The sequence below is a fragment of the Pristiophorus japonicus genome, chromosome 14 (assembly GCF_044704955.1).
Source record: "Pristiophorus japonicus isolate sPriJap1 chromosome 14, sPriJap1.hap1, whole genome shotgun sequence".
Lineage (NCBI taxonomy): Eukaryota > Metazoa > Chordata > Chondrichthyes > Pristiophoridae > Pristiophorus > Pristiophorus japonicus.
The window spans coordinates 19,590,524-19,614,472 of NC_091990.1; the positions used below are offsets into that span (position 1 = coordinate 19,590,524).

Genomic DNA, 23,949 nt, shown 5'->3' on the forward strand with positions numbered 1-23,949 from the left:
GCTTTCTCGCCATACCCCTTAATCCCCCTAGTAGTAAGGACTTCATCTAACTCCCTTTTGAATATATTTAGTGAATTGGCCTCAACAACTTTCTGTGGTAGAGAATTCCACAGGTTCACCACTGTCTGGGTGAAGAAGTTTCTCCTCATCTCGGTCCTAAATGGCTTACCCCTTATCCTTAAACTGTGACCCCTGGTTCTGGACTTCCCCAACATTGGGAACATTCTTCCTGCATCTAACCTGTCTAAACCCGTCAGAATTTTAAACGTTTCTATGAGGTCCCCTCTCATTCTTCTGAACTCCAGTGAATACAAGCCCAGTTGATCCAGTCTTTCTTGATAGGTCAGTCCCACCATCCCGGGAATCAGTCTGGTGAACCTTCGCTGCACTCCCTCAATAGCAAAGTTTGAAAGAGAATTTGTTCTTGTGAGCAACACTGGTAAAGCAGCATTTATTGCCCATCCAAGATCTCTGTGTTCCTCTAATTCAGGCCTCTTGTGCATCCCCGATTTTAATCGCTCCACCATTGCCAGCTGTGCCTTCAGCTGCCTAGGCCCTAAGCTCTGGAATTCCCTTCCTGACCCTCTCTGCCTTTTTAGCTCTCTTTCCTCCTTTAAGATGCCCCTTAAAACCTACCTATTTCCTGTCCTAATATCTCCTTATGTGGCTCTGTCAAATTCTGTTTCATAACGCTCCTGTGAAGCGCCTTATAACATTTTACTATGTTAAAGGCACAATATAAATGCAAGTTCTTGTTATTCCTTGGCATTACAAGTATTCAATAGCGGATTCCACACTAGTGACCCAGTTGAATTCTTACAACAATCCTGGATATTTTTTAGTGGTATGAGCCCACAAATTATTGAATGTAATTATACAGCTTGCCATAGTGGGCTTATAAACTTATGATCTCTAGGTTATTAGTTCACTATAATAACTATTAGGTTACCATATCCCATCTTCAAGCATTTGAAGAACAATTACTTGGCTGATCAGGAAGCATGTTATAAAACAGCTGAAAAATAGTGACAGGAAAAAAAAATCACAACGTTGCCAATTTTTAAAATGAGTATCAAACGTACTGAATTGTGGCTGTGATTGCAGCTGTCTTTCCTCTTTTCAAATGGCAAGGCATTCAGTTTATTCTGCTACTCATTCATGTGTGTAATAGTTTTCACTGTTGCCTTTATAGTATTGAAAAGTGGTGTTATATTCCTTTTTTTTTTAAATAAAAGATTATTTATTGGCCACTGAAGTTAGCTCGCTTGTGGTTCATTTGTTGATTTGACTCTGGGTTACTCTGCCTCAAGTTCACTACTCTGCCATTAGTTTTCTTGCTCCTGAAAAGTATTGACTGTTACTGAGAGGCAATGCCTTCGAGCAACGACAACAACTTGTATTTATAAAGTGCCTTTAACGTAGTAAAATTTCCCAAGGTGCTTCACAGGAGTATTACGAGACAAAAAATTTGACACCGAGTCACATCAGGAGAAATTAGGGCAGGTGACCAAAAGCTTGGTCAAAGCGGTAGGTTTTAAGGAGCGTCTTAAAGGAGGAGGGAGGCGGAGAGGTATAGGCAGGGAATTCCAGAGCTTAGGGCCTTGGCAATAGAAGGCACGGTCACCAATAGTTGCGCGATTATAATCAGGGATGTTCAAGACGGCAGAATTAGAGGAGCACAGATATCTCGGGGGGGGGGGGATTGTGGGGCTGAAGGAGATTACAAAGATAGGGAAGGGCGAGACCATGGAGGGATTTGAAAACAAGGATGAGAATTTTGAAATCGAGGCGTTGTTTAACCGGGAGCCAAAATAGGTCAGTGAGCACAGGGGTGATGAATGAGCGGGACTTGGTGCGAGTTAACAATTTCGTCAAGTGGCCAATTTTCAGATGTGAACCTAGATAATGAGTGTTGCCCGGCTCTTTGATGCTGGGATTCATAGCCAAGTCCGATCCTGTTCTCGCCCAATGACCACAGATACAGAATTTGCACCAGGGATCACTGGAGAGGAATCAGGAGCAGAAACCCAACCTATTTTTTCTCAGGTGTGGTTGCTGCAGCTAGTTGTAACACAACAACAATTTGCATTTATATAGTGCCTTTAATGTAGTACCATATCCCAAGGTGCTTCACATGAGCGATTATCAGACAAAATTTCATCATCATAGGCAGTCGCTTGGAATCGAGGAGGACTTGCTTCCACTCCCAAAGTGAGTTCTTTGATGGCTGAACAGTCTGATACGAGAGCCACAGACCCTGTCACAGGTGGGACAGACATTCGAGTGAAGGGGTCGGTGAGGCTGGTTTGCTGCGCGCTCCTTCCGCTGCCTGTGCTTGGCCTCTTCATGCTCTTTGCATTGAGACTCGAAGAACTCAACGCCCTCCCAGATGTACTATCTCCACCTCGGGCGGTCTTCGGCCAGGGTCTCCCAGGTGTCAGCGGTGATGTCGCACTTTACCAGGGAAGCTTTGAGGGTGTCCTTATAACGTTTCCGCTGTCCTCCTTTGGCTCCTTATGTGAAGGAGCTCCACATAAAGCATTTGCTTAGGGAGTCTCGTATCTGACATGCGAACTATGTGGCCTGCCCAGCGAAGCTGATCGAGTGTGGTCAGTGCTTAAATACTGGGGACGTTAGCCTGGTCAAGGACACTGATGTTGGTGCGCCTGTCCTCCCAGGAGATTTGCAGGATCTTGCGGAGACATCATTGGTGATATATCGCCAGCGACTTAAGGTGCCTTCTATACATCGTCCATGCCTCAGATCCATACAGGAGGGCGGGTACCTCAGACGGCCGAAGGCTGCACTGGCGCACTGGAGGCGATGCTGAATCTCCGCATCAATGTCTGCCTTTGTTGATAAGAGGCTCCCGAGATCTGGGAAATGGGCCACGTTGTCCAGGGTTGTGCTGTGGGTCTTGATGATTGGAGGGCAGTGCTGTGCGGCGGTGACAGGCTGGCGAAGGACCTTTGTCTTACGGATGTTAAGCATAAGGCTCATGATTTCATATGCCTCAGTGAATACATTGACTCCATCCTGGAGTTCAGCCTCTGAATGTGCACAGATGCAGGCGTCGTTCGCATACCGCAGCTCAACGACAGAGGTTGGGGTGATCTTGGACCTGGCCTGGAGGCGGCGTAGGTTAAACAGCTTCCCACTGGTTCTGTAGTTTAGTTCCACTCCAGCAGAGAGCTTGTTGATTGTGAGGTGGAGCATGGCGGCGAGGAAGATTGAGAAGAGGGTTGGAGCGATGACGTAGCCCTGTTTGACCCCGGTCCGGACGTGAATTGGGTCTGTAATGGATCCATTGGTAAGGATCACAGCCTGCATGTCATCGTGAAGCAGATGAAGGATGTTGACAAACTTTTGGGGGCATCCAAAACAGAGGAGGACGCTCCATAGACCCTCACGGTTGACAGTGTGAAAGGTCTTTGTAAGATCGAAAAAGGCCATGTTCAGGGCTGGTGCTGCTCCCTGCATTTTTCCTGCAACTGTCGCACTGCAAAGATATTTTCTGTTGTGCCCCGTAGGGGACGAAATCCGCACTGTGATTCCGGGAGGAGCTCCTCGGCCACAGGGAGAAGACGATTGAGGAGAACTCGAGCGACATCTTTCCCAGTGGCTGATAGCAGGGAGATTCCTCTGTAGTTGCCGCAGTCGGACTTGTCCCCTTTTTAAAAAATGGCCACAATCACTGCATCTCTCAGATCTCCCGGCATGCTCTCCTCCCTCCAGATGAGAGCGATGAGGTCAGGTATTCGCGTCAACAGCTCCTCTCCGCCATACTTTAGCGCCTCAGCAGGGATTCCATTCACACCCGTAGCCTTGTTATTCTTGAGCTGTTTTATGGCTTTGCCTACCTCGTCAACATTGGAGTTTCACTGAGGTGGTGGCGGGTCAGATGCTGCGAGATGGAGTCGAGAACACTCCAGTCAAAGGCAGAGTCTCGATTGAGGAGATCTTCAAAGTGCTCCTTCCATCGGGCTCTGACAGCCTCAGTATCCTTGATGAGTGTTTCCCCGTTCTTGGCCAGGAGTGGGGTGGGGCCTTGGGAGTTTGGACCGTAGGTGGCCTTGACTGCAGCGAAGAATCCTCGCATATTGCGGCTGTCGGCCAGTTGTTGTATCTCCTGTGCTTTCTCCATCCACCATCTGTTCTTTAGGTCCCGGGTTTTTTGTTGGACGTGAGCCTTGAGCCGTCTGTAATGTTGTTTTTGCAGCTCCCAAATTGGGTTGTTGCTTGAGGCTCAGAAATGCTTTGCGCTTGCGATCTATTAGTTCTTTGATCTCCTGATCATTTTCATCAAACCAGTCCTGATGTTTTCTGATTGAGTGACCAAGTGTCTCTTCACAGGCACTGGTTATAGAGGCCTGGAGGGCAGACCAAGCGCTGTGGGCATTCAGCATCTCAGGGTCATCAAGGCACGCCAGGTTAGCTGGCTGTATAGGGCTCTCTTAGCTCTTAGGCATTAACTTTTTTGCGGAACTGCTTCTGCTGTCCCCTCTGCTTTGGGGCAATGTTAATGTTGATGATGGATCGGATTAGGCGGTGGTCCGTCCAGCAGTCGTCAGCTCCTGTCATGGCACGGGTGATGCTCACATCCTTGCGATCCTTGGCTCGGACGATGACATAGTCAAGCAGGTGCCAGTGTTTGGAGCGAGGGTGTTGCCACGATGCCTTGTATTTGTCCCTCTGGCAGAACAGGGTGTTGATGATGAGGAGTTCATGTTCTAGACATTTTGTCAGGAGTAGGGTACCGCTGGAGTTAGCTTTCCCTATCTCCTCTCTGCCAATCACGCCTCCCCAGAGGGCTGTGTCTTTGCCGACCCTGGCATTAAAATCACCCAGGAGGATCAATTTGTCGCCCGTGGGGACGCGGGATAAGGATGTCTCGAGATTGGAATAAAAACCCTCTTTAGCCTCATCTGTTGCATCGAGTGTAGGGGCGTACGCACTGATGACTATGGCGCATTGGTTCCGAGATAGGATAATACGAAGAGTCATGAGGCGTTCGTTAACCCCACAGTGGGAGTCTTTGAGGCGGTCGACCAGCTCATTCTTGAAGTCGGCGTTCTGCCTCTGGTTTCCCTTTCCAGAAGAAGGTGTAACCTCCACCATGTTCCCTCAACTGGCCTTCCTCTGCCCGCCGGGTCCCGCTTAGGGCGGCGATGTCAATGTCAAAACATTTGAGTTCCTGGGCAACTATGGCGGTGTGGCATTCTGGCCTGTTGCTGTTGGGATTGTCCATGAAAGTCCTGACATTCCAGGTCCCAAACTTCACACTGATGAAGTGGAAGATGCCTGTGCGTGAGTTCTTTTAACGTGGAGTGGCCGCTGCACACCGGCAACCACACGGGCTTAGCTGAGCACGGTCTTGGTCCAGTGGCAAGGGGGTCCAAGACAACTGGAGACCAGGCACAGCTCGAGAAGCCTAATTGCTTACAACGAAGTGTTGGCCGCAAGCTCAGCGCCGAGTAGCGCCATTGATGGTAGATGGCCCGAGGCTTGGTTGGGGGGCAGGCATTAGGAAGGTGACTTCCAAAGTTATTTTAAAAATTAAAAGTTGATAAAGATTCCCAATTTATTTCAAAAGTCTCTAAGAGTTGTTAAAAAGTCTAAGATGTAAATCAATAACAGGTTATAAAGGTTTCCCCAGTTTAAAAAGTTTCTCAAGATTGTTAAAAAGTCAAGGATGTTTAAAAGTATTTCAATTAAAAGTCTAAAATGTAAGTTTTAAAAGTTCTCCCAAATTGTTTAAAAAAGGAGGGAGAGAGATAACAGGGAATTATAGACCGGTCAGCCTGACATCGGTAGTGGGTAAAATGATGGAATCAATTATTAAGGATGTCATAGCAGTGCATTTGGAAAGAGGTGACATGATAGGTCCAAGTCAGCATGGATTTGTGAAAGGGAAATCATGCTTGACAAATCTTCTGGAATTTTTTGAGGATGTTTCCAGTAGAGTGGACAAGGGAGAACCAGTTGATGTGGTATATTTGGACTTTCAGAAGGCTTTCGACAAGGTCCCACACAAGAGATTAATGTGCAAAGTTAAAGCACATGGGATTGGGGGTAGTGTGCTGACATGGATTGAGAACTGGTTGTCAGACAGGAAGCAAAGGGTAAGAGTAAATGGGGACTTTTCAGAATGGCAGGCAGTGACTAGTGGGGTACCGCAAGGTTCTGTGCTGGGGCCCCAGCTGTTTACACTGTACATTAATGATTTAGACGAGGGGATTAAATGTAGTATCTCCAAATTTGCGGATGACACTAAGTTGGGTGGCAGTGTGAGCTGCGAGGAGGATGCTATGAGGCTGCAGAGCAACTTGGATAGGTTAGGTGAGTGGGCAAATGCATGGCAGATGAAGTATAATGTGGATAAATGTGAGGTTATCCACTTTGGTGGTAAAAACAGAGAGACAGACTATTATCTGAATGGTGACAGATTAGGAAAAGAGGAGGTGCAAAGAGACCTGGGTGTCATGGTACATCAGTCATTGAAGGTTGCTATGCAGGTACACCAGGCGGTTAAGAAAGCAAATGGCATGTTGGCCTTCATAGCGAGGGGATTTGAGTACAGGGGCAGGGAGGTGTTGCTACAGTTGTACAGGGCCTTGGTGAGGCCACACCTGGAGTATTGTGTCCAGTTTTGGTCTCCTAACCTGAGGAAGGACATTCTTGCTATTGAGGGAGTGCAGCGAAGGTTCACCAGACTGATTCCCGGGATGGCGGGACTGACCTATCAAGAAAGATTGGATCAACTGGGCTTGTATTCACTGGAGTTCAGAAGAATGAGAGGGGACCTCATAGAAACATTTAAAATTCTGACGGGGTTAGACAGGTTAGATGCAGGAAGAATGTTCCCAATGTTGGGGAAGTCCAGAACCAGGGGACACAGTCTAAGGATAAGGGGTAAGCCATTTAGGACCGAGATGAGGAGGAATTTCTTCACCCAGAGAGTGGTGAACCTGTGGAATTCTCTACCACAGAAAGTTGTTGAGGCCAATTCACTAAATATATTCAAAAAGGAGTTAGATGAAGTCCTTACTACTAGGGGGATCAAGGGTATGGCGAGAAAGCAGGAATGGGGTACTGAAGTTGCATGTTCAGCCATGAACTCATTGAATGGCGGTGCAGGCTAGAAGGGCTGAATGGCCTACTCCTGCACTTATTTTCTATGTTTCTATGTTTCTAAAAGTTGTTTAAAAATTAATTAAAGACTAAATTTAATACTGAGCTAAAGGAGATATTAGGACAGGTGGCCAAACACTTGATCAAAGAGGTAATTTTTAAGGAGTCTTAAAGGAAAGGGAGGCGGAGATGTATGGGGTGGGAATTCCACAGTTTAGGGCTCAGACGACTTTAACACAGGGGCGTCAATGGTGGGGCGAAGGAAGTGACGGATGCACAAGAGGCCAAAGTTGGAGGAACACAGAGTTCTTGGAGGGTTGTAGGACTGGAAGAGGTTAGAGATAGGGAGGGGCAGGCATGGAGGGATTTGAGCACAAGAATGAGAATTTTAAAATTGAAGCATTGGTGGACAGGGAGCCAGTGTAGGTCAGCGAGCACAGGGGTGATGGGTGAATGGCACTTGGTGTGAGTTAGGATACGGGCAGCAGAATGTGGATGAGTTCAAGTTAACGGAGGGAGAAAGATGGGAGGTCAGAACTGCTGATGCCTTCAGCTCACTCAGGACAGCCTGCGAAGCAAATCTTGTCAAAATCATAATTGTTGGATTTACCACTGGGGCAGACTCAACAGAGTTTTGTGTGGAATATTGTAGATTGGAAATGGGACAATTCTCTCAAGCACATACAGGACGGACCGAATGGCCACCTTCTATGACCATCCACGAGAATTCTGCACTAGCCTTAAAAAAAATTAGGTTAGAAAATACGATTTAAAATCCAATCAAGTCTAGCGTGCATAACGAGGCTAACCATTCTGCAGTTTAATAAATGACTCAGGCAGTGCTGGAGAATGACAGCAATGTGCAGATCCACACGCTGCACTGATCCATTTCCCCCGGCCCCTTCCGCACCCACTTTCAAACTTCGCGCTGGCTCGTCTCCAGTGCGCATGCGCCAGCGCTTGTCAGCGGGGTTGGCCGGGAGCGAACCAAAGGAAAGTGTGTCTTGTCCGATGAGCAGCGGCAGCAGTAAGAGGTGGCGGCGGCGGGCAGGTCAGTGAGAGGAAATGGTAAATATAATTATACATTTGTTTCATAAAATAATATCGAAGCCGCGTAAATTGATTTTAGAAAAAAAAGAGGGCCGAACGCTGTGTGTGTGTCCCAACGTTCCAGCTCCGAACGCGGCGTCTCCCAACGTTCCAGTTCCGAACGCTGTGTGTGTCCCAACGTTCCAGCTCCGAACGCGGCGTCTCCCAACGTTCCAGTTCCGAACGCTGTGTGTGTCCCAACGTTCCAGCTCCGAACGCGGCGTCTCCCAACGTTCCAGTTCCGAACGCTGTGTGTGTCCCAACGTTCGAAATCCGAACGCGGTGGCTCCGAGGGTTCGGACCAGTCTCTGTGTGTGCGCGCCTTCTCTGTTGGAACGCTCGGCCGACCCCAGGTTCGGAGGGCGGGCCGCGTGCAACACAGTCACTTGGACCTTTCAAGCGGTGTGTATGTGTGTGTGTAGTGGGGCGGATTGCGGCCCCTTGCTCCTACCGCCAGCGGCTTCTTCAGTTCTCTTCCTTGTATTTTTACATCAGTGTAACCAATTCCATGTGCATTCGCCTCTCTCCCACCACCCAATGCACTTTGCATCTTGTTTGCTTACTTGTTTAAAAAAAAAATAAAAGTTTTCAAATATCTTGTCTCTTTTTTAAAAAAAAAGACCCGGCTCCCTTGGAGGCGGGAATTTTAAAAGCGGCGCGGGCGCGGCGGGGCCGGGCTTGGGCCTGCGGTGATTCCCAGCCCGGCACCCCGCTCCTGCCGCACGGGGATTTGGCCGCTAGCTGCTGCTCCTGGCCGAGGCCCGTGCTGGCCCAGCGTCCAAACCAACCCCATGGGCTCTGCGTGACCTTGTGGCAGGATTGGGTGTGTGTTTATTTAGCACTTGGATCTCGCCGTACTTCCCAGCAGGGTTTTGTAAAAAAAAAATAATATATTTCGGGGTTGTGTGTCGCGGCTGGTTGTCTGTTCACTGGATGTCGACAGTAGCAAAGAGTTTGCAGCATAACATTTTAGGCCCAACTATATTCTTCCTCTCTCTGTGGGCAGTGGTCTGGATAGTAGTGTTTCCTCTTTCGGGGACCCAGCTGCACAATGGTCTTGCTGAGAATAATCAGGAACTGGGACATCCGAAGTATTTTTAATAACATCTTTGATGCTATGGCAAAAGAACCGGGGGTGAGGTGGGGAAGAGATGAGAATTTTTCCACAGAAAGTTGTGGTTAGGCCCCAGTTTGGAGTGTTGTGTTCAATTCTGGGCCCCACTTTTCAGGAAGGATGTCGAGGCCTTGGAGAGGGTGCAGAGGAGATATACTAGAATGGTGCCAAGGCTGAGGGACTGAGAAACAGGGTTTGGAGCTGGGTTTCGAGCAGTGAAGGTTATGGGGAGCTTTAAATTATGGGGGGTTTTGATAGAGTAGCGAAGGAGAAAACTGTTTGCCACCCCTGCTGCCACTGGAATCAGAGGACACAGATTTAAGATAATTGGTAAAAGAACCAGAGGCGACATGTGGAAACCTCTTTATACGCAGCAAGTTATGATCTGGAATGCACTGCCTGGAAGGGTGGTGGAAACAGATTCAGTTTTCAAAAGGGAATTGGATAAAATATTTGTAAAGGAAACATTTACAGGTCTATTGGGAAAGAGCAGGAGAGTAGAACTGCTTTTAAAGCCAGCACAGGCACGATGGGCTGAATGGCCTCCAGCGCTGTTTGATTCTATTTATGCTTTCAGATATAGCCGGCAGCTGTATCTGAATTGCAGCTAATGGCTTAAAGATTATAAAAAAGTAAATGTCATGCCACACTTCTAAGTCCATGCACGAACTGTTGATTCTGACCGGGTCTTAAAGGATATACCAATCACTTACTAAAATAGCAGTATTGTATTAAGCAGTCCCTCGTGTTGAGGATGCCCCACTTCCACACCAAAAAGGGATGAGTTCATGGTGTTTCAATGAAGGACCTGACATTCCAGATTCCGAACTACATGTTGAAGGGTAGACGATGCCTGTGCGTGAATTATTTTAACGTGGGGTGGTCATTGCACACCAGCCACCACACGGGCTTGACAGAGCAAGGTCTTGGTCCAGTGGCAAGGGTTAACCAAGACGACTGGAGACCAAGCTGTGCTGCAAGGGCCTAGTACGCGCACATACTCCTACAGTCCGTAGATCAGAGTGTGGATTGGCCCGTGCTGCTCCTGGACAATAATATCTCCGGTGGAGACACTCCCCTTCCCATATTTCCAGTGCACTGTCGTTCTCAAAGCACATTGATGATGTTCATAAGTCATGGGGCAGCTCCCGCTTCTCCATCTTCTCTCGGCTTCGGTCGTGAGCAGTATCGTATCGACAATCATAAGGATCCGTATCCTGTGCTTAATGGCAATGAGGTCCTCACCTCATAAGACAACAGAAGTCTCCCCATATCAGGCCATGACGGGGAGGCTCATGAGAACGCCAGGCCAGCTAACACTTATTAAAATGTTCCAAATCTCAGCCACGATCCCTCATCGCTCCTCCACCCCAATCACTTGTCGCAAGTCCACCACAACCTTCCCGCTCCTCTGCTTTTCCTGGGCCCCGCCGATGCTCCTGCCCATGCTCCAAACGGTGGCCTGGGTCCTGATGACGTCAGCCAGTCGCCCACCTTGAAGACGTCGCACATTTGTGTCGGCTTGCGCTGGGATCTGCAGTGGCAAACTCCAGCGTTTTTTATAGCTCTGACCTGCGGAGATGTTTTCCATGGGGTGCAGCTATGTTGATGAGCAACAGAGGTTTTGCTGAATACACACAGGGATCTCCCAACCCCTCAATTGGAGTTCTGGACTGGAACATCGGGTCCTTCATTGAAACATCTGTACATGTGGAAGCAAGTCATCCTTGTTCAAGGGACCGCCTGTGATGAAACTGATTCCTTAATTGTGACTGTTTTCTATAGAAAGATACGTTTATTTTTTAAAAATATGGAACTTTCAAGAGGGTTGAGTGTTTATTACACACCATTTTTGAACTGAAGATCATCAGGGACACTCCATCTTAAAACAGGTGCAGCTAAATCTCTGGTGCCATCAGGCATGCATATGTATTGCACTTAAACTGTCTATTGTTGCTTGACAGGAATCTCAGGATACAATGCCAGGGAAAAAGCCAGCGAAAAGATCGAAAGATCATGTTGTTGAGAAAAAGCAAGAAGAAAGTAAAAAGATAAAGAGTGAGTATGTTCGTTTACATTGTGAATCACCAGTTCATTTGCAACATGCTTGGATTCCTCTATCACTTTTGGCTAAAGATAGAGTAAAAATGCTATTGTTCATTTGTTACCTATTTTGGGTGCATTTTAAACTTTTGATAAAATATTTATATTTTCTGTTGCATTCACTGAGAGCAATTGCTTTACGCGTGATTAGCAGATGCATACCTGTTGGTAACTCTCCAATAGTATGCTGTGCTGCATGTGTTGTCGCTGCTAGTTCTTGCCCATTGAGGGCTCAAACCCAAGCTGGAGGGGAGGAGAGCGATTGAGTAAGGCTTTCTTTGGGCTGCTCCAAGTTAGCGCACAGCACAGTGCTGAGTCATAAGAACATAAGAAATAGGAGCAGGAGTAGACCAAAAAGCTCCTCGAGCCTGCTCCGCCATTCAATAAGATTATGGCTGATCTGATCATGGACTCCCTGCCCGCTCCCCTTATCCCCTTATTCTTTCTGTCTTAAATTTATTCAATGTCCCAGCTCCACAGCTCTCTGAGGCAGTGAATTTCACAGATTTACAACCCTCTGAGGGAAGAAATTTCTCCTCATCTCAGTTCTAAATGGGCAGCCCCTTATTCTAAGATCATGCCCTCTAGTTCTAGTCTCCCTCACCAGAGGAAACATCCTCTCTGCATCCACCTTGTCAAGCCCCCTCATAATCGTATACGTTTCAATAAGATCACCTCTCATTCTTCTGAATTCCAATGAGTAGAGGCCCAACCTACTCAACCTTTCCTCATAAGTCAACCCCCTCATCCCCGGGATCAACCTAGTACACCTTCTCTGAGCTGCCTCCACAGCAAGTATATCCTTTCGTAAATCTGGAAACCAAAACTGCATGCAGTATTCCAGGTGGGGCCTCACCTGTACCCTGTACAGCTGTAACAAGACTTCCCTACTTTTATACTCCATCCCCTTTGCAATAAAGGCCAAGATTCCATTGGCCTTCCTGATCACTTGCTGTACCTGCATACCATCCCCCTGTGTTTCATGCACAAGTACCCCCAGGTCCTGCTGTACTGCAGCACTTTGCAATCTTTCTCCATTTAAATAATAACTTGCTCTTTGATTTTTTTTCTGCCAAAGTGCATGACATTATACTCCATCTGTCAAATTCTTGCCCACTCACTTAGCCTGTCTATGTCCTCCTGCAACCTATTTATGCCCTCCTCACACATTGCCCTTCCTCCCATCTTTGTATCGTCGGCAAACTTGGCTACGTTACAATCAGTGCCCTCTTCCAAGTTGTTAATATAGATTGTAAATAGTTGGGGTCCCAGCACTGATCCCTGCGTTTTTTTTTACTGATTGCCAACCAGAGAATGAACCATTTATTCCGACTCTGTTTTCTGTTTGTCAGCCAATCCTCTATCCATGCTAATATATTACCCCCAACCCTGTGAACTTTTATCTTGTGTAGTAACCTTTTGTGTGGCATCTTGTCACATGCCTTCTGGAAGTCCAAATACACCACATCCACTGGTTCCTCTTTATCCACCCTGTTCGTTACATTCTCAAAGAACTCCAGCAAATTTGTCAAACATGACTGCCCCTTCATAAATCCATGTTGACTCTGCCTGACCAAATTTTGCTTTTCCAAATGTCCTGCTACTGCTCCCTTAATAATGGACTCCAACATTTCCCCAATCACAGATGTTAGGCTAACTGGTCTATAGTTTCCTGCTTTTTGTCTGCTTCCTTTTTTGAATAGTGACGTTACATTTGCAGTTTTCCAATCTGCTGGGACCTCCCCAGAATCCTGGGAATTTTAGTAAATTACAACCAATGTATCTACATCGTCGTCCTCTCTGACAGATTCAGTAACGTGATACCAGGCAGGTCTACGAAACAAAAACAAAATACTGCGGAGGCTGGAAATCTGAAATAAAAACACAAAATGCTGGAAATACTCAGCAGGTCAGGCAGCATCGATGGAGAGAGAAAGAGAGTTAATGTGTCAGGTTGATGACCCTTGGTCAGAACTGGAAAAAGTTAGAGAGGTAACAGGTTTTCAAGCAAGCGTTGGGGGGAGGGAAAGAAAGAACAAAAGGGAAGGTCTGTGATAGGGTGAAAGGCAGGAGAGATTAGAGAGGCAGAAAGGATGATGGTGCGAGGCAAAAGGAGATGGTAATGGGACACGTTAAGAAACTAAAGATGAGTGTAGGTAGGATGGAAATGGCAGAATCATTGACAGCCGCCATGGGAAAGAGGCAAAAACAGAAACATGGGGCGGGGGGGGGGGAGGGGGAAATAGGAGCAGAGGTTATGGTCTGAAATTGTTGAACTTTATGTTGAGTCCAGAAGGCTGTAAAGTGCCTAAAAGAAAGATGAGGTGCTGTTCCTCGAGCTTGCGTTGAGCTTCATTGGAACAGTGTAGGAGGCCGAGGACAAAGTGGGAGTGGAGCGAGGAATTAAAGTGACAGGCGACCGGACTCGGGGTCATGCTTACGGACTGAATGGAGGTGTTCTGCAAAGTGGTCACCCAATCTGCGCTTGGTGGTCTCAATGTAGAGGAGACCGCGTTGTGAGCAGCGAATGCAGTATACAATGATGCCAGAGGGCTTTGTTGAAGATTGGGCACACTTTGATTGGTGGGTGATTGAGACGTGTCTCTGGAGACTGGGATTGTTCCCACTCATCATTAGAGAATTCTGTAAACCAACGCCCCAACAGACTGTGCACTCCTGGCTGGGCAAGTAGTGCGGAGATTGCCGCACTGGGAGAATGCTTTGTGCTGGTCAGCTCTGCCTTTTTAGCTGGTAGAACTTCAGCAGTACAAATATACATTCTTGATGCTCACTAAGCCGTGGCTATTGCCAGCATGCACCTGAACGCCCCGGACTTGGGTAAGTGGCGTTTATCCTTGTGGGAGAGAGTCAGCCTTCTGTATTGGGAGAAGAAAAACTCTTATGGATCAAATCTGTGTGGATTTCTCAGTAGTAGTAGTAGTAATTTGGTTTGGAGATTCTTAAATCTGGCGGTATGTTTCCGAGCATGGCAAACACTTGGCTGCTCAAAACAAAATAGAGATTTTAACAGTGACTAACCTACTAAAGTGCAGACTGCCATGTGGTGCTGAGCCATATCATCATCATCACCATCCACCTCCACGGAGGTGTGTGGGGGACCTGACCCATCCACCTCCATGGCACGAACCTGGTATTGCAGTACTTCCAGGAACGGTGCAGTGGCTCTAGGCCTTTTGGCTAAGAGCATTGGCGCAGAGTGATCCTTGGCGTGTGCAAGGTGACTTCTGGCGTTTGTGATTTGACAAAGAATTGGAACGATTGGCTACGAATTTCCCCCCCCCAAAAAAAATATCATCATCATCATCATAGGCGGTCCCTCGAACGAGGATGATTTGCTTCCACAAGAGTTCACAGATGTTTCAATGAAGGACCCGATGTTCCAGTCCTGAACTCCAGTTGAGGGGGTGGAAGATGCCTGTGTGTGGATTTTTTTAATGTGTGGTGACCGTTGCACACCAGCCACCACACGGGCTTGACAGAGCTCGGCCTTTATTCAGTGGCAAGGATTAACCAGGATGACTGGCGACCTGCTCTGCTGCACAGACCTAGTGCATGCACATATCGCAGTGTGAGCAGGTCCATGTTGCCCCTGGGCCCTCGCCTCTTCTGGGTCCCGTACCCTCATTTGCCGCACCTCCGCCACAGTGTTCCAGGGCCCGGCGCTCCAGCTCGATTTATAGCCCCGGCCTGCGGTGGTGTTCTCACACGGGTCGGGGCGGCCCACACTGAGCCATATAGAGCAGGGTGGTCTCATGTTGGGGCCCCGATCTCTGCCTTAGGGCTGGACTGCCCTGTATGGGGCTGTCGGGTAAGCAACAACTCTGTGCTCTGATGTGCTGGGGTAGACTTGGATGAGGAGAGAAAGGAGTGAAATGCTGTGTCCTTGTGGCACAAGGTGACCATTCCAAACTAATTAAAATTTCTTTAAAAAGGGCCTATTTCTGGGGCAGGTGATTAGAATGTGCGGAGATGTGGCATTTTACTGAAGAGTGTTCCTTCAGTTGCTCTTTCAACGCTGAACTAGAAAGAAAGAAAGACTTGGATTTTTCCAGTGCCTTTCACGACCGCCGGTTGTCTCAAACGCTTTACAGCCAATGAAGTACTTTTGGCGTGTAGTCACTGTTGTAATGTGGGAAACGCGGCAGCCAACTTGTGCACAGCAAGCTCCCACAAACAGCAATGTGATAATGACCAGATAATCTGTTTTTGTTATGTTTACTGAGGGATAAATATTCGCCAGGATACCGGGGATAACTGCCCTGCTCTTCGAAATAGTGCCATGGGATCTTTTATGTCACCTGAGAGAGCAGACGGGGCCTCAGTTTAACATCTCATCCGAAAGACTAACCAGAAATCTCCCACCTAAACCCCAATGTATAAATCCACATCTTTATTTCTTTCCAATTAAATCCAATGCTTGTGTCATCTTCATACTGCGTTGTATCCTGTGTCAGAGACAGCCCTGTAGTGTAAACAATCAAGAACAACTTGCATTTATATAGCGCCTTTAACGTAGTAAAATGTCCCAAGGTGCTTCACAGAGGGTTGATAAACAAAATTTAACACCGAGCCACATAAGGAGATATTAGGACAGGTGACCAAAAGCTTGGTCAAAGAGGTCGGTTTTAAGAAGCGTCGTAAAGGAGGAGAAAGAGGTAGAGAGGCGGAGAATTTAGGGTAGGCAGCTGAAGGCTCGGCCATCATCGGTGCGCACAAGACCAGAATTGGAGGTACGCAGAGATCTGAGGTTTGTAGGGCTGGAGAAGATTAGAGATCGGGGGGGGTGAGACCATGGGGGGATTTGAAAACCATAGATGAGAATTTTGAAATCGAGGCGTTGTCGGACTGTGAACCAATGGAGGTCAGTGAGCACAGAGGGTGATGGGTGAATGGGACTTGATACGAGCAGCAGAGTTTTGAATGAGTTCAAGTTGAGGGAGGGTATAATGTGGGAGGCCGGCCAGGAGAGCGTTGGAAATGTCAAGTCTAGAAGTAACAAAAGTAACCAACGCTCTTGCTATAGGAGGCTCTGAATCATCTTTTTGATGCTGGTGCCTCCGGTCGAAAGTGCCAGCAGTGGCTAAACAGCCCCATACCAACACATTTGGCTATGGATTTCAGCTTGGCTGTACTAGGTTGGAGTCACTCTCCATTACTGTACGAATTTTCCCACCAGATTGGCAATCGTCACGAATCCCCCGCTGCGTGTTCACGGATGCCGCATGTCCAGATTTTTCTAGTTGTTGCCAAATCTTCTGCACGTTGCACGTGGGGCAATTTGGCACCGGTGGGATCTGATGGTGGCTGGCCCACTTGCACCGGTTCATTCGCTTGGTAATAGAAAGTGAACATTGGGGTAAACCGGTCGGTTGCCTATTCCTCTGGTGACCCAACAGTTAATCAGTGTTTCTGCAATACAGTGCGCTGGAACGGTCCATCCATTGTGCATCAGTTGCTGGGACGGCTCTGAGGTTCCAGCAAAGGAACGGACCAGAAAAGCCGACGCTCTGTCAACTCCACGGGGCTTCTGTGTGAAGTGGGCGGAATAAATGAAGGTTTCAGGAGGTGACTGTTTAAACTGCCCCACAGTGACTGGCCGCCTTTCTGACCTCTGCGTGCTCTGTGGATGAGGTTTGCTGTTTTCGTTTTGTAAATGTCTTCCGGTCCCATAACGTTCTCTGTGCGACGCACAGTGTGACTGTGCTCCTGCTTTCCTGCACCACAAGAGTGTGATGGTTGGTCCCTTTCACTCGAGCTGTAGGTATGACATCGCAGCTGCCCCTCCCTGTGGGTTGGTCTTGCTGCCTGGCGATAGTCTCTGTTATGTCCCCGATGCCAGTAGACAGTAATCTTGAGCCTTTGCCGGTGTGGCGGAGTACAGAGAATCATTACGGCACAGAAGGAGGCCATTCTGCCCATTGTGTCCGTGCCGACCGAAACAGCTAGCTAGCCTAATTCCACTTTCCAGCTCTTGGTCTGTGGCCCTGTAGGTTCACTTCTTGTGCTTATCCAAGTACATTTTAAATGTGATGAGAGTTTCTGCCTCTACCACCTTTTCAGGCAGTGAGTTCCAGACCCCCGCCACCCTCTGGGTGAAAAAAGTTCTCCCCAACTCCTCTCTAATCCTTCCACCAATTACTTTAAATCTGTGCCCCCTGGTTATTGACCTCTGCTATGGGAAATAGGTCCTTCATATCCACGCTATCTAGGCCCCTCATAATTTTATAACCCTCAATTAAGTCTCCCCTCAGTCTCCACTGTTCCAAACAACACAACCCCAGCCTATCCACTTTTTCCTCGTAGCTAAAATTCTCCAGTCCTGGCAGCATCCTCGTCAATCTCCACTGTGCCCTCTCTAGTGCAATCACATCCTTCCTGTGTGTACTTGGGTTGGACACTGGAGTAAAACCCTCAATTTTTACTGCTGCTACCAAGGGCTAGCGAGACTGCCGGCTTGTTTTTGCCCCTTGTTTTAAGTGTGCAGCATGATGTGGAAAATAGTTGTACCGATACTGAAACTGACTGGCAGCAGAAGAGTAAGTAGCAAAACAAAAGTAACTTCCTAGTGGGTAAAGGCACCCAGTTCAGTCACATTTAGACCACAAGGTTTGACTCCCAGCCTGTTCAGTTAGGTAATCTCTGTCTGGGCCTGCCCTTGGCTAGAGGAGGGAGGAGTTGGGGAAACAATGAAGCCAGTATTCCTGCCCGAATAGCAATTTTGTGAATCTTGTTTAAGAAGAGCTTACATGGACATTGGGCGGAGCCTGGCAGTGATGCCCTCTACAGCTGAATAACCGATTAAAGCCCGAGACTCCCAAATAAATGGGCTTGGAACCTAACCTCTACCACGACCAGCTTCTGAGGTAATGGGCATAGAAACATAGAAAATAGTTGCAGGAGTAGGCCATTCGGCCCTTCGAGCCTGCACCACCATTCAACAAGATCATGGCTGATCACCCACCCCAGCACCTCCCCCCCCCTCCACGACCCCCCCAGCCACAAGGACCACATCCAACTCCCTCCCGAACACACCCAACAACAACTCTCCGCGGTAGGGAACCCCACAGGCCAATAACTCCCCGAGTGAAGAAGTCTCTCCCAATCCCAGCCCCAAACAGCCCATCCCAAGAGCGTGCCACATAAGAACATAAGAATTTGGAACAGGAGTAGGCCATCTAGCCCCTCAAGCCTGCTCCGCCATTCAATAAGATCATGGCTGATCTGGTCATGGACTCAGCTCCACTTACCCGCCCTCTCCCCGTAACCCTTAATTCCCTTATTGCTCAAAAATCTATCTATCTTTGACTTGAATACATTCAATGAGCCAGCCTCAACTGCTTCCTTGGGCAGAGAATTCCACAGATTCACAACCCTCTGGGAGAAGAAATTCTTTCTCAACTCGGTTTTAAATTGGCTCCTCCATATTTTGAGGCTGTGCCCCCTAGTTCTAGTCTCCCCCACTAATGGAAACAACCTCTCTGCCTCTATCTTGTCTGTCCCTTTCATGATTTTAAATGTTTCTATAAGATCACCCCTCATCCTTCTGAACTCCAAGGAGTAAAGACCCAGTCTACTCAATCTATCATCATAAGGTAACCCCCTCATTTCTCGAATCAGCCTAGTGAATCGTCTCTGTACCCCTTCCAAAGCTAGTATATCCTTCCTTAAGTAAGGTGACCAAAACTGCACGCAGTACTCCAGGTGCAGCCTTACCAATACCCTATACAGTTGCAGCAGGACCTCCCTGCTTTTGTACTCCATCCCTTTCGCAATGAAGGCCAACATTCCATTTGCCTTCCTGATTACCTGCAAACTAACCTTTTGGGATTCCAAAAAGAGTTTCATGTACAAGGACCCCCAGGTCCCTCTGCACCATAGCATGTTGTAATTTCTCCCCATTCAAATAATATTCCCTTTTACTGTTTTACTGTTTTTTTTTTTTTCCCCCCCAAGGTGGATGACCTCACACTTTCCGACATTGTATTCCATCTGCCAAATCTTAGCCTATTCGCTTAACCTATCCAAATCTCCTTGCAGCCTCTCTGAGTTCTCTACACAACCTGCTTTCCCACTAATCTTAGTGTCATCTACAAATTTTGTTGCACTACACTCTGTCCCCTCTTCTAGGTCATCTATGTATATTGTAAACAGTTGTGGTCCCAGCACTGATCCCTGTGGCACACCACTAACCACTGATTTCCAACCGGAAAAGGACCCATTTATCCCGACTCTCTGCTTTCTGTTCGCCAGCCCATTCTCTGTCCATGCTAATACATTTCCTCTGACTCCGCGTACCTTTATCTTCTGCAGTAACCTTTTGTGTGGCACCTTATCGAATGCCTTTTGGAAATCTAAATACACCACATCCATCGGTACACCTCTATCCACCATGCTCGTTATATCAAAGAATTCCAGTAAGTTAGTTAAACATGATTTCCCCTTCATGAATCCATGCTGCGTCTGCTTGATTGCACGATTCCTATCTAGATGTCCCGCTATTTCTTCCTTAATGATAGTTTCAAGCATTTTCCCCACTACAGATGTTAAACTAACCGGCCTATAGTTACCTGGCTTTTGCCTGCCCCCTTTTTTAAACAGAGGCGTTACATTAGCTGCTTTCCAATCCATTGGTACCTCCCCAGAGTCCAGAGAATTTTGGTAGATTATAACAAATGCATCTGCTATAACTTCCGCCATCTCTTTTAATACCCTGAGATGCATTTCATCAGGACCAGGGGACTTGTCTACCTTCAGTCCCATTAGCCTGTCCAGCACTATCCCCCTAGTGATAGTGATTGTCTCAAGGTTCTCCCTTCCCACATTCCTGTGGCCTGCAAATTTTGGCATGGTTTTTGTGTCTTCCACTGTGAAGATGGAAGCAAAATAATTGTTTAAGGTCTCAGCCATTTCCACATTTGCCATTATTAAATCCCCCTTTTCATCTTCTAAGGGACCAACATTTACTTTAGTCATTCTTTTCCGTTTTATATATCTGTAAAAGCTTTTACTATCTGTTTTTATGTTTTGTGCAAGTTTACCTTCGTAATCTATCTTCCCTTTCTTTATTGCTTTTTTAGTCATTCATTGCTGTTGCTTAAAATTTTCATAATCCTCTAGTTTCCCACTAACCTTGGCCACCTTATACGCATTGGTCTTTGATTTGATACTCTCCTTTATTTCCTTGGTTATCCACGGCTGGTTATCCCTTCTCTTGCCGCCCTTTTTCACTGGAATATATTTTTGTTGCGCACTATGAAAGAGCTCCTTAAAAGTCCTCCACTGTTCCTCAATTGTGCCACCGTTTAGTCCTTGTTTCCAATCTACTTTAGCCAACTCTGCCCTCATCCCACTGTAGTCCCCTTTGTTTAAGCATAGTACGCTCGTTTCTGACACAACTTCCTCATCCTCAATCTGTGTTACAAATTCAACCATATTGTGATCACTCATTCCGAGAGGATCTTTTATGAGGAGATCGTTTATTTTTTCTGTCTCATTACACAGGACCAGATCTAAGATGGCTTGCTCCCTTGTAGGGCTAAGAAACAATCCCGTATGCATTCTATGAATTCCTCCTCCAGGCTACCCTGTGCGATTTGATTTGACCAATCGATATGTAGGTTAAAATCCCCCATGACTACTGCCGTTCCTTTTTCACATGCCTCCATTATTCCCTTGATTATTGCCCGCCCCACCGTGAAGTTATTATTTGGGGGCCTATAAAACTACGCCGACCAGTGACTTTTTTCCCCTTACTATCTCTAATCTCCACTCACAATGATTCAACATTTTGTTCATTGGAGCCAATATCATCCCTCACAACTGCCCTGATAATCATCTTTTATTAACAGAGCTACCCCACCTCCTTTCCCTTCTTGCCTATCTTTCTGAATCGTCAGATACCCCTGTATGTTTATTCCCAGTCTTGGCCACCTTGCAACCATGTTTCTGTAATGGCCACGAAATCATACCCATTTGTAATGATTTGTGCCGTCAACTCATTTACTTTATTTCGAATGCTGCGTGCATTTAGGTAGAGTGTTTTCATCCTAGTTTTTAAACCATGATTTTTAGTTTTGACCCCTCCTGCACCCCATTTATATTCAGTGGCCCTTTTTGTTTCTTGCCTTTGGTTTCTCTGCCCTCCACTTTTACTCATCTGACATTTTGTTGTTGTCTCTAGTTAAAGTGCATGAAAGTCACCCAGCAGTGTCGTTCTACGATTCTTATCCTTTCAGACATTTGTTGCATTGGAAAGAGAATTTTGAGCTGGGGTTGAAACCTATCTCTGTGACCTCCAGCCCTACAAGACTCCGCGATCTCTGTACTCCGATTCTGGCCTCTTGCGCATCCCCCATTTTAATCACTCCACCATTGGCGGCTGTCCCTTCAGCTGCCTAGACCCTACGCTCTGGAATTCCCTCACTAAACCTCTCCACCTCTCCTTTTAAGATGCTTGCTAAAACCTACCTCTTTGACCAAGGCCTGGCATAATATCTCCTGTGTGGCTTGGTGTTGAAGCTTTTATTGAAATGCTCCTGTGAAGCGCCTTGGGATGTTTTATTATGTTAAAGGCGCTGTATAAATGCAAGTTGTTGTTGTAGTAGGGGAACAAGTTGAGGTGATCAATTACTTTATTAAAACTTGCCATATAATGATACCCATGCACTAAATAGGCCTGGAATTAACTCTTTAAAGTGGCGCACCCGTTTAAATCCACAGCCGCACATTTCTGTTTATATAATGTATAATCAGCAGACACCAAGCAAAGTGAGCTCCTTGTGGTGATGTCTCACATTTCAAGGGTACTGAGAGCAGAGGGAGGACAGCGATGTGAAAAAAAACAGGAGCCAGCAGCCCAGCCGTGCAGTAAAGGGCACTCTGAGGTTGTGCGTCTGTGCGTGAGCCTCTCTCTTCCTGAAGCCCCGGCATCGGTACAAAGGTGTCTGGTGAGTCAGGGCAACGCTGGTCCACGAGGAGTGATGTACAAGAGGCCAGAAAGCGCTGACTGGCCTTCGGGCCGCAGCATGGTCACACAATGCCCCGTTAACTTTTTTATTAATTTTCGGGATGTGGGCGTCGCTGGCAAGGCCAGCATTTATTGCCCATCCCCAATCTCCCGTCAGGAAGGTGGTGGTGAGCCGCCTTGAACCGCTGCAGTCCTTGTGGTGAAGGTGCTCCCACAGTGCAGTTAGGGAGGGAGTTGCAGGATTTTTGACGATGAAGCGACAGCTGATATATTTCGGGATGGCGTGTGACTTGAAGGTGGTGGTGGTCCTTGTCCTTCGAGGCGGTGGAGGTCGTGGATTTGGGAGGTGCTGTTGAAGAAACTGTGGCGAGTTGCTGCAGTGTATGGTGTCGATGGTGCACACTGGAGCCATGGTGCGCTGGTGATGGAGGGAGTGAATGTTGAAGCTGACAGACATGGTGCCAATGATGCTGACCCTTTATTGCCCACCCTGAGAAATTGGTGGTGGGCTTTCTCCTTGACCAGCTGGTAGCCGTTTCATACAACTGTGTGGCTTGCTGGGCCCCTTCAGAGGGCAGTGAAGAGTCAACCACGTTGGTGTGGGACTGGAGTTACCTATAGGTCAGAGCGGGTAAGGACGCCAGGTTTCCTTCCCAAAGCACGTCCGTGAATCACAGCCACAATCCGACTGCTTCACAGTAACTTTTGCCCAATCCAGATTTTCATTTCCAGGTTTTTTTTTTTCCCCCCCTCCTACATAACCACTGCGCTACCCTATCCCCCGCCCCGTCCCGTACAGGGTCTTGCTCATCCAGAGCCATACGACTTGATCCTATATCTCGGATGTGGGCTGGAGCGAGCCCATCCTTTGCGTGCTTCGGGAGTTCGGAGCCGCGAAGAGGAACTGTTTGGATGTGGCTTTTATGCCACAAGCTTAGTCTGCGAAGGGCCTCGGCTGTGATTGAGCAACACTCTATCGAGGCTCCCTTTCCCTTGTGCTGCTTCATGAGGTGACGAGGAAGCTGCTGTGATAGTTACATCCTCACTCTGTTGTGCTGCAGTGATCACTGGCGACTAGTTGGTATAAACTGACACACGTGACAATTTTAGTGTGTGTGGCTTATTTGCTTTTCCTGACTACGCTGACCAATGTTCCTGTTAATTTTTTTTTGCGGGGGGGGTGGGGAGGTGCGCGGCCCCTTTAAGGGGCTGCACGAACCGTTCAAACTACCATGCCTGCGCGTTTTTTCTCATCGAAGAGCCGGCAGTGCGGGAGGTCCAGTGGGCCACGCGACTGCACAAAGGGGGCATTGGCGCGAATTCATTTGTGGATACGGCCTCACAAATACCAGCCACCCTTGGGGAAACTCACTCGAGTGTGGTTTCTTTCCCCACGGACGAGCCCCGACAGTGCGCGCCGATAGGCTGACACCCCGCTTTCCCCTGATGTCCACGCAAACAGCTACTTTCTATCCGGGGTCACTGGATAATGATCGGCCGGGGGGTCCTGGGCTGTTCCACCTCT

The 23,949-nt window shown here is 47.6% G+C and overlaps 1 protein-coding gene across 5 annotated transcripts in view; it reads left to right on the forward strand.

Moving 5' to 3' along the window:
• The first annotated feature begins 8,083 nt into the window (after positions 1-8,083).
• The window catches only part of rcc1 (regulator of chromosome condensation 1), a 32,587-nt gene continuing 16,721 nt past the window's right edge, over positions 8,084-23,949 (forward strand). For 2 of the 5 annotated variants that reach the window (XM_070898421.1, XM_070898425.1), the window contains exons 1-2: positions 8,085-8,199; positions 11,299-11,392. In XM_070898421.1, coding sequence (XP_070754522.1) covers positions 8,197-8,199; positions 11,299-11,392 — 97 coding nt within the window. In that variant the 5' untranslated portion in view covers positions 8,085-8,196. Of the gene's footprint in view, positions 8,200-8,461; positions 8,623-8,865; positions 9,044-11,298; positions 11,393-23,949 lie in introns of those variants that run through there. The other 3 variants (XM_070898422.1, XM_070898424.1, XM_070898423.1) reach the window with 3 other exon arrangements.